Source organism: Oncorhynchus masou, chromosome 5, assembly GCF_036934945.1.
Source record: "Oncorhynchus masou masou isolate Uvic2021 chromosome 5, UVic_Omas_1.1, whole genome shotgun sequence".
NCBI classification, from domain to species: Eukaryota; Metazoa; Chordata; class Actinopteri; order Salmoniformes; family Salmonidae; genus Oncorhynchus; species Oncorhynchus masou.
The window spans coordinates 49150563-49164635 of NC_088216.1; the positions used below are offsets into that span (position 1 = coordinate 49150563).

The 14073-nt window shown below is 40.3% G+C and overlaps 1 protein-coding gene across 1 annotated transcript in view; it reads left to right on the plus strand.

Moving 5' to 3' along the window:
• The window catches only part of LOC135539750 (metabotropic glutamate receptor 2-like), a 62216-nt gene extending 49505 nt beyond the window's left edge, over positions 1-12711 (plus strand). The window contains exons 4-12 of the mRNA XM_064965843.1: positions 327-506; positions 712-1102; positions 4211-4329; positions 4438-4602; positions 4864-4977; positions 5088-5519; positions 5813-6052; positions 9223-9409; positions 9792-12711. Of these exons, the coding sequence (XP_064821915.1) occupies positions 327-506; positions 712-1102; positions 4211-4329; positions 4438-4602; positions 4864-4977; positions 5088-5519; positions 5813-6052; positions 9223-9409; positions 9792-9850 (1887 nt within the window). The 3' untranslated portion in view covers positions 9851-12711. The remainder of the gene's footprint in view (positions 1-326; positions 507-711; positions 1103-4210; positions 4330-4437; positions 4603-4863; positions 4978-5087; positions 5520-5812; positions 6053-9222; positions 9410-9791) is intronic.
• The last annotated feature ends 1362 nt before the right edge of the window (positions 12712-14073 follow it).

The following is a 14073-nucleotide window of genomic DNA, read 5'->3' on the forward strand; positions in this document are numbered from 1 at the left end:
GTTTAAGAGTCTCTGGACCCGGGTTAGAATCCAAATCTGGGTTACCCACCGATTTTGCTACAATACCATTGCATGGTATTAAATTAAATTTGATCACGGGTTGACAACAATGGGTTTTCTAAAGGCAGAGATCCCATTCACTGTAAACACTGCAGCTCAATTGGAAATTGGCTTTAAAAGCTGATTTGTAGACATCCCACAATCAGATTAAATCCTGACATTGGCTGATTCCATATAGAATGGTGTTGTATCTTTTTCTGCCTTGTTGTTATAGACTATGTCTTATTCGAGCACATGATGGTTCAAAGCTGGTGCATAATCAACAGGTGAGCCGCTCGATGAACCGGTACAGCTTCGATCAGGTGATCCGCTCATTGCAGCAGAAGTCCAATGCCAAGGTGGTCATTCTGTTCACACGCAGTGAGGATGCCAGGGAGCTGCTTGTGGCTGCCGCCCGCATGAACGTCACCTTCATCTGGGTGGCCAGCGACGGCTGGGGGGCGCAGGTAGGGCCTTGGCCTCCGTTCAAAAAGAGTTGATTACCGATTTCCTAACAGTCAAAATCGACTCCTTCACAATTAAGGATTAAATTCCTTTATAAGAATGATTTCCATCATTTTACCTTTGTTTACCATGAAATGTAATGTTTTGCAATTTTGATAAAGGGTGTATTTTCATTCCAATTACTGAGAAAATGTGATTGATTTGCAGGAGAGTGTTGTGAGGGGAAGTGAGACAGCAGCCGACGGGGCCTTCACCATCGAGCTGGCCTCCTACCCCATCCGGGAGTTTGCCGACTACTTCACCAAGCTGAACCCCTACACTAACACACGGAACCCCTGGTTTAGAGAATTCTGGGAGCACCGCTTCGACTGTAGTCTTACAGAGCCTGGTTGTAGTGAACACAGTCTGCGGGACGGCAAGTTTGAGCAGGAGTCCAAGATCATGTTTGTAGTGAACGCAGTGTATGCTATGGCTCATGCTCTACATAATATGAGGCAGGCAGTTTGCCCACTCAATGCAACCAAGATCTGTGATGCAATGAAGCCAGGCACCGGGAAGAGGTTCTATAGGGATTTCATCCTCAAGGCCAAGTTTGATGGTGAGTGAAGCAGTCTTAACAATAGAAATATACCTCCCAGAAGGGGATATCCCCATTTAAGTAAATGTTCCATGATGGGTGGACCGGAGGCTATATGCAGTGCATCCAATTCTGCGGGTAATGTAATAAAATGTGTATGGCCTTAACAGCCATATAAGGTCAGGTGACTTGATTACGGGCTGTAATCACAATGTTAGCCTGTATGCACCCTTCATTCACTGCACAGGTTTAGATACACAGTACCAGTCAAAGGTTTGGACAGACCTACTCATTCCAGAGTTTATCTCTATTTTTACTATTTTCTACATTGTAGAATAATAGTGAAGACATCTAAATGAATAAATAACACATATGGAAACATTGTAGAATAATAGTGAAGACATCGAAATGAATAAATAACACATATGGAAACATGTAGTAACTAACAAAGTGTTAAACAAATCTAAATATATTTTATATTTGAGATTCTTCAAAGTTTGCTTTGATGACAACTTGGCACACTCTTGGCATTCTCTCAACCAGCTTCATGAGGTAGTCACCTGGAATGCATTTCAATTAACAGGTATTAACAGGTATGCCTTGATAAAAGTTCATTTGTGGAATTGATTTCCTTCTTAATGCATTTGAGCCAATCAGTTGTGTTGTGACAAGGTAGGACTGGTATACAGAAGATAGCCCTATTTGATAAAAGATCTATATAGCCCCATTGAATGCCTAGCAATTCTGTTGCTAGCTGTAGCATCTTTTCAGACTATCCTTACGATATTTAGCTCCTTTAAAAAAAATGTATTTGGAACTTTTAGCCACTTTTGAAAAGTAACTCTAAGCTATATTGCATGCATTTTCCCTCTAAATGCCACAACCCATTTTCTCTGTTTAAATTTATCGTATATCCGTCGATTCATAAAAATATATCATCCTGGTTATCGTATCTCTCCGTTATTCCCTACATTTAACTTTAGGTGACTTTTCTGTCTGACTATGTGTGTGTCTCTTTTATGGAAATCTTATCAATAGCTTTGACTGTTGAATCAGATAATAGGTCTTACCTTACAACTATACGCCCAGGGGTTGTAAATCCCTAGTTAATATCTTATTTTCCGGTTGTGTCAGAGGGCTTTTAAAGAACGCTAATAATCAATAGGTCACGCCACTAATTCTTAGGCTTCCCTCTCGCATGGAACCTCTTGACTATAGATTTGGCTTTTATCCCATTCCTTTAGATTTTGGTTCCCTCTCCTCCTTATTTGGATATTTCAGTAGTATTTGTTGAATCGGAACAGTGATCAATACTGCCACAATTCAAATGACCATTCCAGTTATCTTGAGCATTCCCTTCCTGTCTCCCCACGCCTAGTATTTGTACAAGATCACCGTCCTATCCCCCAGCACCTATTTAATATCCCGTCTTAATCTCGGGCGAATAGGCCTCTCATGAACCACTACTAAAGGACACCAATAAGAGACTTGCTTGGGCCAGTCTGTCCTTTGATCTGATGATGCCAAATGTAAGATTTTTAGTTCCAACCGGTGTGTCTTTTTGAGACGCAGAGTAGGTGAATGGGTGATCTCCACAAGTGTGGTTCCCACCGTGAAGCATAGAGGAGGTGGAGGTGTTATGGTGTGGGGTTGCTTTGCTGGTGACAATGTCAGTGATTTATTTAGAATTCAAGGCACACTTAACCAGCATGGCGACCACAGCATTCTGCAGCGATACGCCATCCCATCTGGTTTGTACTTAGTAGGACTATCATTTGTTTTTCAACAGTACAATGACCCAACACACCTTCAGGCTGTATAAGAGCTATTTGACCAAGAAGGAGAGTGGTGGACTGTTGCATCAGATGACCTGGCTTCCACAATCCCCTGACCTCAACCCAATTGAGATGGTTTGGGATAAGTTGGACCACAGAGTGGAGAAAAAGCAGCTCAGCATATGTGGAAACTCTTTCAAGACAGTTGGAAAAGCATTCCAGGCTAATCTAGTTGAGAGAATGCCAAGACTGTGCAAAGCTGTCATCAAGGCAAAGGGTGGCTACTTTGAAGGATCTAAAATATATTTCGATTTGTTTAACACTTTTTTGGTTACTACCTTTATTTATTTTACTAGGCAAGTGAGTTAAGAACAAATTCTTATTTTCAATGACGGCCTAGGAACAGTGGGTTAACTGCCTGTTCAGGGGCAGAATGACAGATTTTTACCTTGTCAGCTCGGGGATTCGAACTTGCAACCTTTCGGTTACTAGTCCAATGCTCTAACCACTAGGCTACCCTTTATTTGGGATAGCAGGGCTGGAATTTGATGAACTGACTTGTTGGAAAGGTGGCATCCTATGACGCTGCCACGTTGATAGTAACTGAGCTCTTCAGTAAGGCCATTCTACTACCAATGTTTATGTATGGAGATTGCATGGGTGCGTGCTTGATTTTATACACCTGTCAGCAACAGGTGTGGCTAAAATAGCCAAATCCAGTCATTTGAAGGAGTGTCCACATACATTTGTATATATAGTGTACCATTCATGTTATCAGAAATAATACATTTAATCTATTCTTACATTTCTTATTTTCAATGTGATAACACAGAATGTAAGAACAGACCGGAAGCAGCTCAGAATCACATAGTAATCCTGTTATTACCTGAGCTAGTCCTAGAATGATGTCTAATTATAATTGAGTATTAAATGTTTTATTTAATCATCAATATTGGTACATTGGGGCAATTTGAAACAAACACAGATCTGAATTGACCGTGAGATTGGTTTCGCAGTTTATGCTGTGTCCCTGTTGAAAAGGGTTTGGTGATGATTTGATTTGCAGTGGGATCAGTAACAAATAGGGACTCAGTAAGATGCTTAGTTAGAGTAGGCAAACAGTGTGCACTATTTTGAGAAGATGCCTCACGAATATATGTTGCATTGAATAAATTAATTAAAAAGCAAATGGATAAGATAAAGGAAACATTGACATAGCATCTCAATTGTGATTTCTTTGTGAGAACTAAATGACTAGAGACTCATATTAAAACTCAATATCTAACTAAAATGGAGAGTTGTTCTTTCTTCTGAAATGTCATCATTGATATACAGTATTTCTGTTTCCCCTCAGCTCCCTTCAGACCTGCCGACACAGAGAACATTGTGCGTTTTGACGCCTACGGGGACAGTCTGGGCCGCTACAACATCTTCCACTATCACAAACAGGATGAAAAATACGTGTATAGGAAGGTATGTAGCTCTTCATCCAGGAGTGCTGAACCACGGCTGACCCCCTGTGTGTGTGTCTGGGGATGGGAAAAAGGAAGAAGAATAAAGTATCTCTCCTTTCCTCTTCAGGTGGGTTACTGGGCCCAGGGCCTGATCCTGAATACCAGCCAGGTGCCATGGAGGGGCCCAGCCGGAGTGCCCCCCACCTCCCAGTGCAGTGATCCTTGCAGGAAGAACGAGGTGAAGAGCATGCAGCCTGGAGATGTGTGCTGCTGGATCTGCATCCCCTGCCAGGTAATACATCCACAAGCAAGGAGAGATTCATTTATTTTTTCATTGCATCGTTTATCCTCCGATAGTCAGCAGCTCTTTTTGAGGGTGTGTTCCGCCCGGCGCCATTCATTTCTGCCGGTTGAATATGCACTACCTTTTTTGGGTGGGGTTATGATGAAGGTTAAGTTTAGGGCTAGGGTAAGTGGATAGTAAGTTGAAATATTGTTGATAGTTAGTTAAACATCTACAGAACATCTACAAACAATCTATTTCCCCTGCCAGCCCTACCAGTACCTGCTGGATGAGTTCACCTGTGCAGACTGTAGCTTTGGACAGTGGCCCCAGGCCAACCTGACAGGCTGCTTCGACCTCCCAGAGGAATACATCCACTGGGAGGTAATTGTCACTGTTTTACCTTATTTTTCTCCTCTTTTTAAAATATGTGTCTGAGTTTTGAGACATTTAAGTGTGAAATAACACTTTAAATAAACCTTCATTTGATTTAGGATGCCTGGGCTATTGGGCCCGTCACCATCTCCTGCCTGGGCATGTTGTGTACCCTTTCCGTGGTGGGCCTGTTCTTCAAGAACAATGACACCCCTGTGGTCAAAGCCAGCGGCCGGGAGCTGTCCTATATCCTCCTACTCGGAGTCCTAATGTGCTACAGCATGACCTTCATCTACATCGCCAAGCCCTCGATGGCCGTGTGTACCCTACGTCGACTAGGCCTGGGAACCTCCTTCGCTGTGTGCTACTCGGCACTGCTCACTAAGACCAACCGCATCGCGAGGATCTTTAGCGGGGTGAAGGACGGGGCCACACGGCCACGGTTCATCAGCCCAGCCTCCCAGGTGGCCATCTGCGGCGGACTTATCTCCTGTCAGCTCCTGGTGGCTGTGGTCTGGCTCCTGGTGGAGTTGCCTGGCGTCAGGAAGGAGGTGGGCGTAACAGAGTTGGATTCCTAACATCACTCCCTAGCCTGAAATGTTTCCACACAACCTATCAACTCATTAGCTTTTGTCAAGTGGGGGGGTCATGTATGTTTGCAGAGCAGATGATCCCTGGTTCCAGCCCAGTGAGGGTCAGGGAAGAAAGCTATACTGTTAATGAAGCACAGTGATATTATTGCCCATCACATGAGCATAGAAATATATAATAATATTCTATATTAATATACTGCATACACTACTCTATTTCCTAATATGTTTCTGTTCTATTTAATTATATGGAGGTGAGCCCCGAAAGGAGGGATATAGTCACCCTGAAGTGCAACAGCAAGGACTCCAGCATGCTGGCCGCTCTGGCCTACAACTGCGTCCTAATCGTCCTCTGCACAGTCTACGCCTTTAAGACCAGGAAGTGTCCAGAGAACTTTAACGAGGCCAAGTTCATTGGGTTCACCATGTACACCACCTGTATCATCTGGCTGGCCTTCCAACCCATCTTCTACGTCACAGCCAGCGACTACAGGGTGAGTGATAAAAATATACTCCAATTAGGGTTGTAAAATGCTGGTAACTTTACCAAAATGTCCAGATTTTCCAGAAATCCTGATTGGAGGTTTCTAGATTTGCTGCTTATTCCCCTTCTGATTCTGGGAATATTCTAACCAGGACTTCTGGACAATCTTGGAATTTGGAGAAAGTTACTGGAATTTTGCAACCCCAACTCCAACATATTGTAATGAAATGACGGAGTAGAACGAGGTTATTGTACCTATCAACACTAGGGTCATTACGATATTAATGACAAAGTAGGTATATTTTCATTATTAAAGAAATCTATAAGTATTTGAATGTGTCTTTAATGTACCAATGGATCTAGGTGACATACTGTACATAAATTCCTTTTGATCATCATCATCATCATTTTTGATCATTCCTCGTATAGTCATTCTCCAAATGACGTTCCTTATCTAATCTAAAACTCCAGTATTGTCATTTATATACATTACATTATGATTTGAAAATAATGATTTTTTTTTCTCCCTTATAACATTGACAATGAAATGTGCAGGAGATTTTCCCCAGGGAATTTAGATAGGAAGACTCTTCCCATTGGGAAAAAACTGGTTGAATCAATGTTTCCACGTCATTTCAACCCAAACATTCTATATGATAACGTTGAATCAAGGTGAAAAACTGATTCGATTTGAAAAAAGTCATCAACATAAGGGACCTAACCTAAATCCAAAGACATGGAGGAATTTTTTGTTGATTTCACATTGAATTCACGTGAGTTGACAACTCAACCAAATGTAAATCAAAAGTATATGTTAAACTGATGTCCATGCCCAGTGGGTTGTTCCCAGCATTCCTCTACAATATTGACATGGCTTCGTTTTCCAGTTCTCAGCTGAGATCAGTTCAAACAAGGGAATAGCTGGGCTTCTGAGGGCCTGATGCTAAGATTCTCTTAGTCATCTACAGATAGCCATCTGCTTAACTGATCGACTAATCAACTAATGAACACCCAGACCCAGTGACCCAGTGTGCCCCTTCTCAAAACCCAAATGACGAGCCCAATATGACACCACAATACAGCCTAACAAGATAGATGACTTACTGTATATATTATATCTATATAAAAATATAGCTTAAAGGTGCTTTCATCGCCCTGTTTCAGACCTATGCAGTCTTTGTTGGCATGTAAGCAAGATAAAGAGAGACAATATGTATACAACTGTCACAAAAGTTCAGTCCAGGGTGTATGATAACTGGGACCCAAGGCTGAATCTAGTCTAGTCTAATGCCTGTCCGGTTGGTGTTGGTGTGCCACTGGGCTCTGGGAGGAGAAAAGAGAGGGGGAGGAGGAGGGAGTCTCATCAGAATCATGAGTCTCCCCAGGCTATCGCCTCATCATCTCTATGGTGTTCTATGTACTAGCAAAAAACACCTGAGTTGGAAGAGAAAAGTTTGAGAGAAGGGGTGAGAAAGCAGGCTAGAAAGGAGTGAGAGACTGGATGAACAGTATTAGGATGAGTGTACATATTGAATATAGATGATGAGTGTTCATATTGGAGCTGTGGTAGACAGAATAATTAAGCTAGGAAGAGGTTTTGGCTATGCAACAGAACGCTTTGCTCTGTGTGTGCCATTAATAATGACAGCAGTTGGGCTCAGCATCCTGCATTTCAACATTGGAGATGTTCTCACATGAAAGACAAGCTGTGTTGTTCATTGAATATCAATGAACCTGGGGTCTCATATGGACATGGACATTCAATATTCCAGACGGTACTTCCATCAACCGTGAAATAGCAGACTTTTCTCTCTCTCTTTCTCTCCTGATTTCTAAGTCATCTTCTCTCTCTCTCTTAAAGCTCAAGGCTATTGATCTAGTCCAGTGCCATGGTTCGTTAAATTATCTTGTGTTAAAATATGCATTGAATAGCTCCTAGGTAGCTAAATGCCTACTATATATATATATTATCAAATCTGATATTTGTTGAGGTCAGCGAAGTGCCATAGACAGCTCTTGGAAATTCACACTCAACTGTGACTTGGACAAAAGCTGTGTCACACTGTCATAGTGTTATTTCATCAGGGTGAAATGGAGTTCAAATTCAACAGAAACAAATCTGAAAGCCTTCCATCATACTATTATGGATTGTGCATGCTGTTAATGTACTACATAGATGTGCTTTGATGCTCAGTCGGTCCATACTGTTGTGCGAACTGGTGATCTTTGCATGCGGGAAACAGCAGTGGTACGAGGCAGCCTATTTGTTGGGAAGACTGAGTAATCACAGGTTAGGAGTCAGAGCAGATTAACGATGGGCTCATGATGACAACCCAGGGCCCAGATTCACAGAACCTTTTAAAGAAGACATTTCTTCTTAACTGCCATGTTTTCCTTAACCATAGGCTTAAGACGAAAGTTAAGCAAAGTTGATATTTCTTAAAAAGGTTCTTGGAAATGTGCTTGCGCTATTTCTTCTGTTTCTCCTTAAAGCAAAAAGTGAAGAAGAAATTAGATTCTTGAAAATAACATCATCTTAATTCCAAGATAGCTAAACCCTTGTCTTAAACTCAGGGCAGTGAGAGAACAAGCTCATGAAAGCAATTGAACGTTTAATTCACTCACAAACTTAATCTGAAAATGTCAGTATTGATTATTTTAAACCCAAAAACATGTTTTAGAACAGGAATCTTTGTAAGAAATATACTAACATTATTGCCATTGCTAGCTGGATAGCTAGCAAAAACAGTTGCCGAGCAACAAATATTTTAAGCAGATATTGGAGAAGTTCATAAGAAATTCATTACATCTTAAGATATTGTTGAAGAATTTCACTTACAAACTATCACATGAACTTATTTTTTTTAAGAAGCTTCTTAAATTTTGCATAAGAAGTGTTTTGTGAATCTGGGCCCAGGCTCTGCCAGGACAGACAGCAATGCCAGTCATTAGTGGGCACAGTTGAATGAGATTTCCATCAGTTTGGTCCACCAGAGATGCTGAGAACAGCTCAACTGGTTGGCAGAAATGGCAGATAGCAAAAGACCACTACAGTCACTGGTCTTTGAATAGAGCTCCATCTCTGTCAGGAAACGACTAAAAGACCCCAGCCCTATCAGTATATTCAGTGAATCCTGATGATTCAACCTGTCTCCTCTCCCGGTCTATCTCCCTATACAGGTTCAGACCACCACCATGTGTATCTCTGTCAGTCTGAGTGGCTCTGTGGTGCTAGGCTGTCTCTTCGCTCCAAAGGTCCACATCATCCTATTCCAGCCCCAGAAGAATGTGACCACACTAAGGGTGCCTGCCAACCGCTTCGGGGCCACGGTCACAACATCAGCCTCCGTCCCCAGCTCGTCGAAAGGTAGCTATCACTGGCAAATATGAACGTTTCATTCATTGTTGGTGAACATGACATACATCTCATGACATAAATGTTGCTGACCAAAGCACACAAGATTTGGTTATGGGTTCCAAAAATAGTGAGCCATCATCTGAAACATACATAGGTCTACTGATATTTATGATTACAGTGGTAGAGGTGGCTGTTGCGTTTGGCATGTATATAGGCGTATGCAGAAGACTACTAAAATGTACTAAAACCAGATCCCTAAGTTAAATATTTTAGCTTTAATCAATGTGAAAAACAAGCAAGTTATTTTTATTTTCTTTAAAAAAAAATGGTATTTCACATTTCTATTTTGTATTATTGTTGCATCGGCCTCTCTCTGCCTGTGTGCCAACAGCGGTAACAACGGTGTGTAACGGTCGTGAGGTGGTGGACTCCACTACATCCTCGTTGTGAAGAAGGTTGAGCTGCTTGTATCATTCCTCCGTTCTCCAAACACAAGCTACAGTGCCATCTGAAATCACCCCCTCTCATCCAACAAAGCTGCTGATGACATAACGCTCATGCCATATCTCAAGTCCCATTTACAGTAGAGACAAGTAGAGGCTCTCTCTATTCAGACAGAGGACTGTGAAAGCTAAATTATGACTATATACATACCAGTATTACGTAATGTATGAGTGTAAATCCTTTTGGTATAGATTTAACAACATTGCATTGATTTTATTTGGTTTCAGGATAGACTTGTCGTTGAATGCACTGCTGTATGAAGGGTTGCAAAGGGAGGGTATATTACTGAAAACTTTCTAAGTTTACCAGTAAACTACCAGAGTTTTGGTCATTTTCAGGTTTCTTTTGGAATTGTATAAAATGACATCGAGTGGCCTTTTTAGTACTTCAGATTATCACAGGTGTCTGTAATTATGAAATAATTAAATAAATTGATTTTAAAATAAAAAATAAAGACAAGCAGTAAAACATTATCCTAAATATAAACCATCAACTTAGTGAACACCATTGGTGTTTAATATGATGGTTTCAGCATGAAAAATCCTTTATTTATGTTTTACACACTTATTTTACTATTTCAATGTCTATGTTGTAAATGTTTTGGAATCAAACTGGTAGCAGTTTGAAGAGTTAATGAAAACAATTGTTGATTAGATGTTTTTTTCATTAATTAGGCTATATTTTCCTGAACTTTATGGTCTATCCACTAGAAACTCATGGACAATATGCACACAGATATAAAAATGAATACTATATTTTAATTTATATATATTTTTTAAAAAGTTATTCAAGTATATAAATTAACAAAGATCAGTTTTCCATCCCAAATGTGTGTGTGTGTAAAGTACATGTAGGAAAAATAATTGCACAACAGTCCTGATGGAAAAGGCTAATTTGTTAACTTTCCAAATGTCAACAAAACACACTAGATAAGGTGGAATCTTTTTGTGTGCGTAAAATTAATTATGCGAGGAATTGTAATGGAAACTCCTTTATGCGCAAATATTGTAAACTTGGGAGTCACACGATGGTATGTTGTTTGGTCCTCCCACTACAACTCAGGAAAGCATGCAGTTTATTTGGCTACAGATGAATTAAATTATGAACGTCACAGGGTGGTGAAAGTGGACAGTCATGAGCTTGATGCTACTTTCCAATAAATATCGAAGGACTAATTCTGGTGACACGATAATCAATGCTTGGCTGCTGTTTGACAAATAAAAATAATCTCGTACATCTTGTACATAATAATATCATCATGTAGGCTATACCTGCATTGTACCTGCCAGCTGTTGGCTAGAGCATGTGCCAAGACCAGAGTGGACACATTCGCTATATAACGCAAAATATATGCTGACAAAAATATCAGAAGAGTTGAAAATAAGATGGAAACCCATTTAACATGGGAATAGAAATTCAACCACAAAAGTAATTATGTGCACTACATCATCGCGCACATCCTTTTCCCCACAAGTCAATTTGATGGAAATATGACCATATTGTATGCACATATTGTTTTTATAGAGATTTTAGAATATTTGCATTAAGATCTGTCGCAATTGGATGGAAACATAGCTATAGATTGAAATAGATTATGTTAATTACCAAAATTCCAGAAGATTCCAGTAGCTTTGGTCAATTACCAGTAGCTTTGCAACCCTAGCTGTAAGCCTTGCTGTCAGTACAGAGAATCCGTATTGTGAATAAGGTGGTTCATGGTGTCATACAGTTGTGAATACAATATCCAAACGTTTTACTTCTCTTCCAACTACTAGAGTTAGTATTATTAACACAAAACACTTATTGAATTCATTTTCCCCTGCTTCTTAAACTACATTGAAAAAAATATATAAATGCAACATGTAAAGTGTTGGTCTCATGTTTAATGAGCTGAAATAAAAGATCCCAGAAAATATCCATAAGCACAAAAAGCTTATTTCTTTTAAATTTGGTGCACAAATTTGCTAACATCCCCGTTGGTGAGATTTTCTCCTTTGCTAAACTAATCCATCCACCTGACAGGTGTGGCATATCAAGAAGCTGATTCAACAGCATGATCATTACACAGGTGCACCTTATGCTGGGGACAATAAAATACCACTAAAATGTGCAGTTTTGTCACACAACACAATGTCACAGATCTTTAAAGTTGAGGGAGCGTGTAACTGGCATAATGACTGCAGGAATGTGCATCAGAGCTGTTGCCAGAGAATGTAATATTAATTTCTCTACCATAAACCACTTCCAACAACATTTTAAAGAATTTGGCAGTATGTCCAACCGCAGATCACGTGTATGGCTTTGTGTGGACAAGCGGTTTGCTGATGTCGTTGTGAACAGAGTGCCCCATGGTGGCATTGGGGTTATATGTGCTGGCATAAACTAAAACAATGAACACAATTGCATTTTATCAATGGCAATTTGAATGGACAAAAATAGTGACGAGATCCTGAGGCCCATATTTTAAGGTATCTGTAACCAACAGATGCATATCTGTATTCCCTGTCATGTGAAATCCACAGATTAGGGCCTAATGATTTTATTTCAATTGACTGATTTCCTCATATGAACTGTAACGCAGTCAAATCTTTGACATTGTTGCATTTATATTTTTGTTCAGTATACATTTGAATGACATGAGATTAACCATAGTGAAAGTGATGATTAAAAACTAGGCTACTATCAGCATGGACAATGTTTTAACGTAGACTTTGGTGAACCAGTTTGTGCTTTCTTGTAATTTATGTAAATAAAGTGTTATTTTTTATTATTAAAACAAATTGTTAGTGTGTATTTTGTTCACAAGACTCCAGATACACCAGCAATGAACTGTAAAGAGCCACTACCCTCATCTTAATAACCTCAGAAATATAATCTCCTTAAATGTTGCAGGTTTATCAGGATTCAAAACATTGATTATTACCCAGCACCGAGTGTGTATATTCCAATGGCTAAAGGATGCACAGAGGTACTCTAACCAGAAACGTTGAGAGGTTCTAGACCGGTTCCAACTGACATTTTAGTGTACAAAGCGCTTCGTGAACATCGCAGTGTCCAGTGCCTTATAGTGTCAGCAATCACCATATGTCTGCATTGCACTACCACTGTCAGCGGAGTTGACTTGAAGTGTCAGGTGTCACACCCTACATTCACGTAGGGAGGTGACGTGTCACATTTTACGGCTCATCCTTTTCTGGGCTCCCTCTGAGCAATGGCGCTAGAGCCTGGGAGATCTAATAAAAAGGGAACAGTCTAGCAATTTCAGCAATTGTGGATTCATCTCACTTAGAGCTCTCAACATGAAGAAAAATAGTAAATCATTTTGTAGAATTGAAACAACCATTCCTCTTGGTCACAGAGGGAGGAAAACACGTTGTGCGTAAGGCTGAAGTTGTAACAAGTCTGCAGACATTTAAATGTTGTCTCTGCATCGCTCAGAGGATGCTTGGCAGAAAATGCTCGGTCGTCAGCCATATAAAAATGGGGCCAAATTTGGGCTGTCACTAAATATGTCTATTTATTTTACAGTTAGGTATACAGTGATATCTTACAGTAAGTCTTTCAAATGTGATTGTTACTATATTTATAAAACATTTCAGGTCATTTCAAGCCCTATTCCCCCACTTTTGAATAGAAATGTTGTTTTTTTTAACATTTGTACTGGGTAAAAATGTGTCCAAGTGAGTACACCTCAGCATTTTTTTAATTATTATTTTCACCAGGTGAGTTGCAGATCTTTCTAGAACGATGCAGCATTACTTGTTATTATTTATGGCCATCTCGGGTATGTTTAGGCTGAAATATAGTTTTTGCCATAAAGTCCAAAAGGTATTATCCATCTCAACCTCAGTGTGAACACTTAGTTTTAGCTCGATTTTTAGGTGATGAAGGCGCTATGTTCACGTCGAGGTAAGCAACACTTAAGCATGTATGAGCGCACCAGCTGTTCCGGACAGCTTCCGGCAGTGTGATTGATCACACTCTCCGTAGCCGATGTGAGCAAGAGACCATTAAAACAGGTCAACATTCACAAGGCTCTGGGTACAGATGGATTAGCAGAATGTGTACTCAGAGCATGCGCTGAACAACTGGCAAGTGTCTTCACTGACATTTTCAACCTCTCCCTGACAGAGTAATACCTACATGTTTCAAGCAGACCACCATAGTCC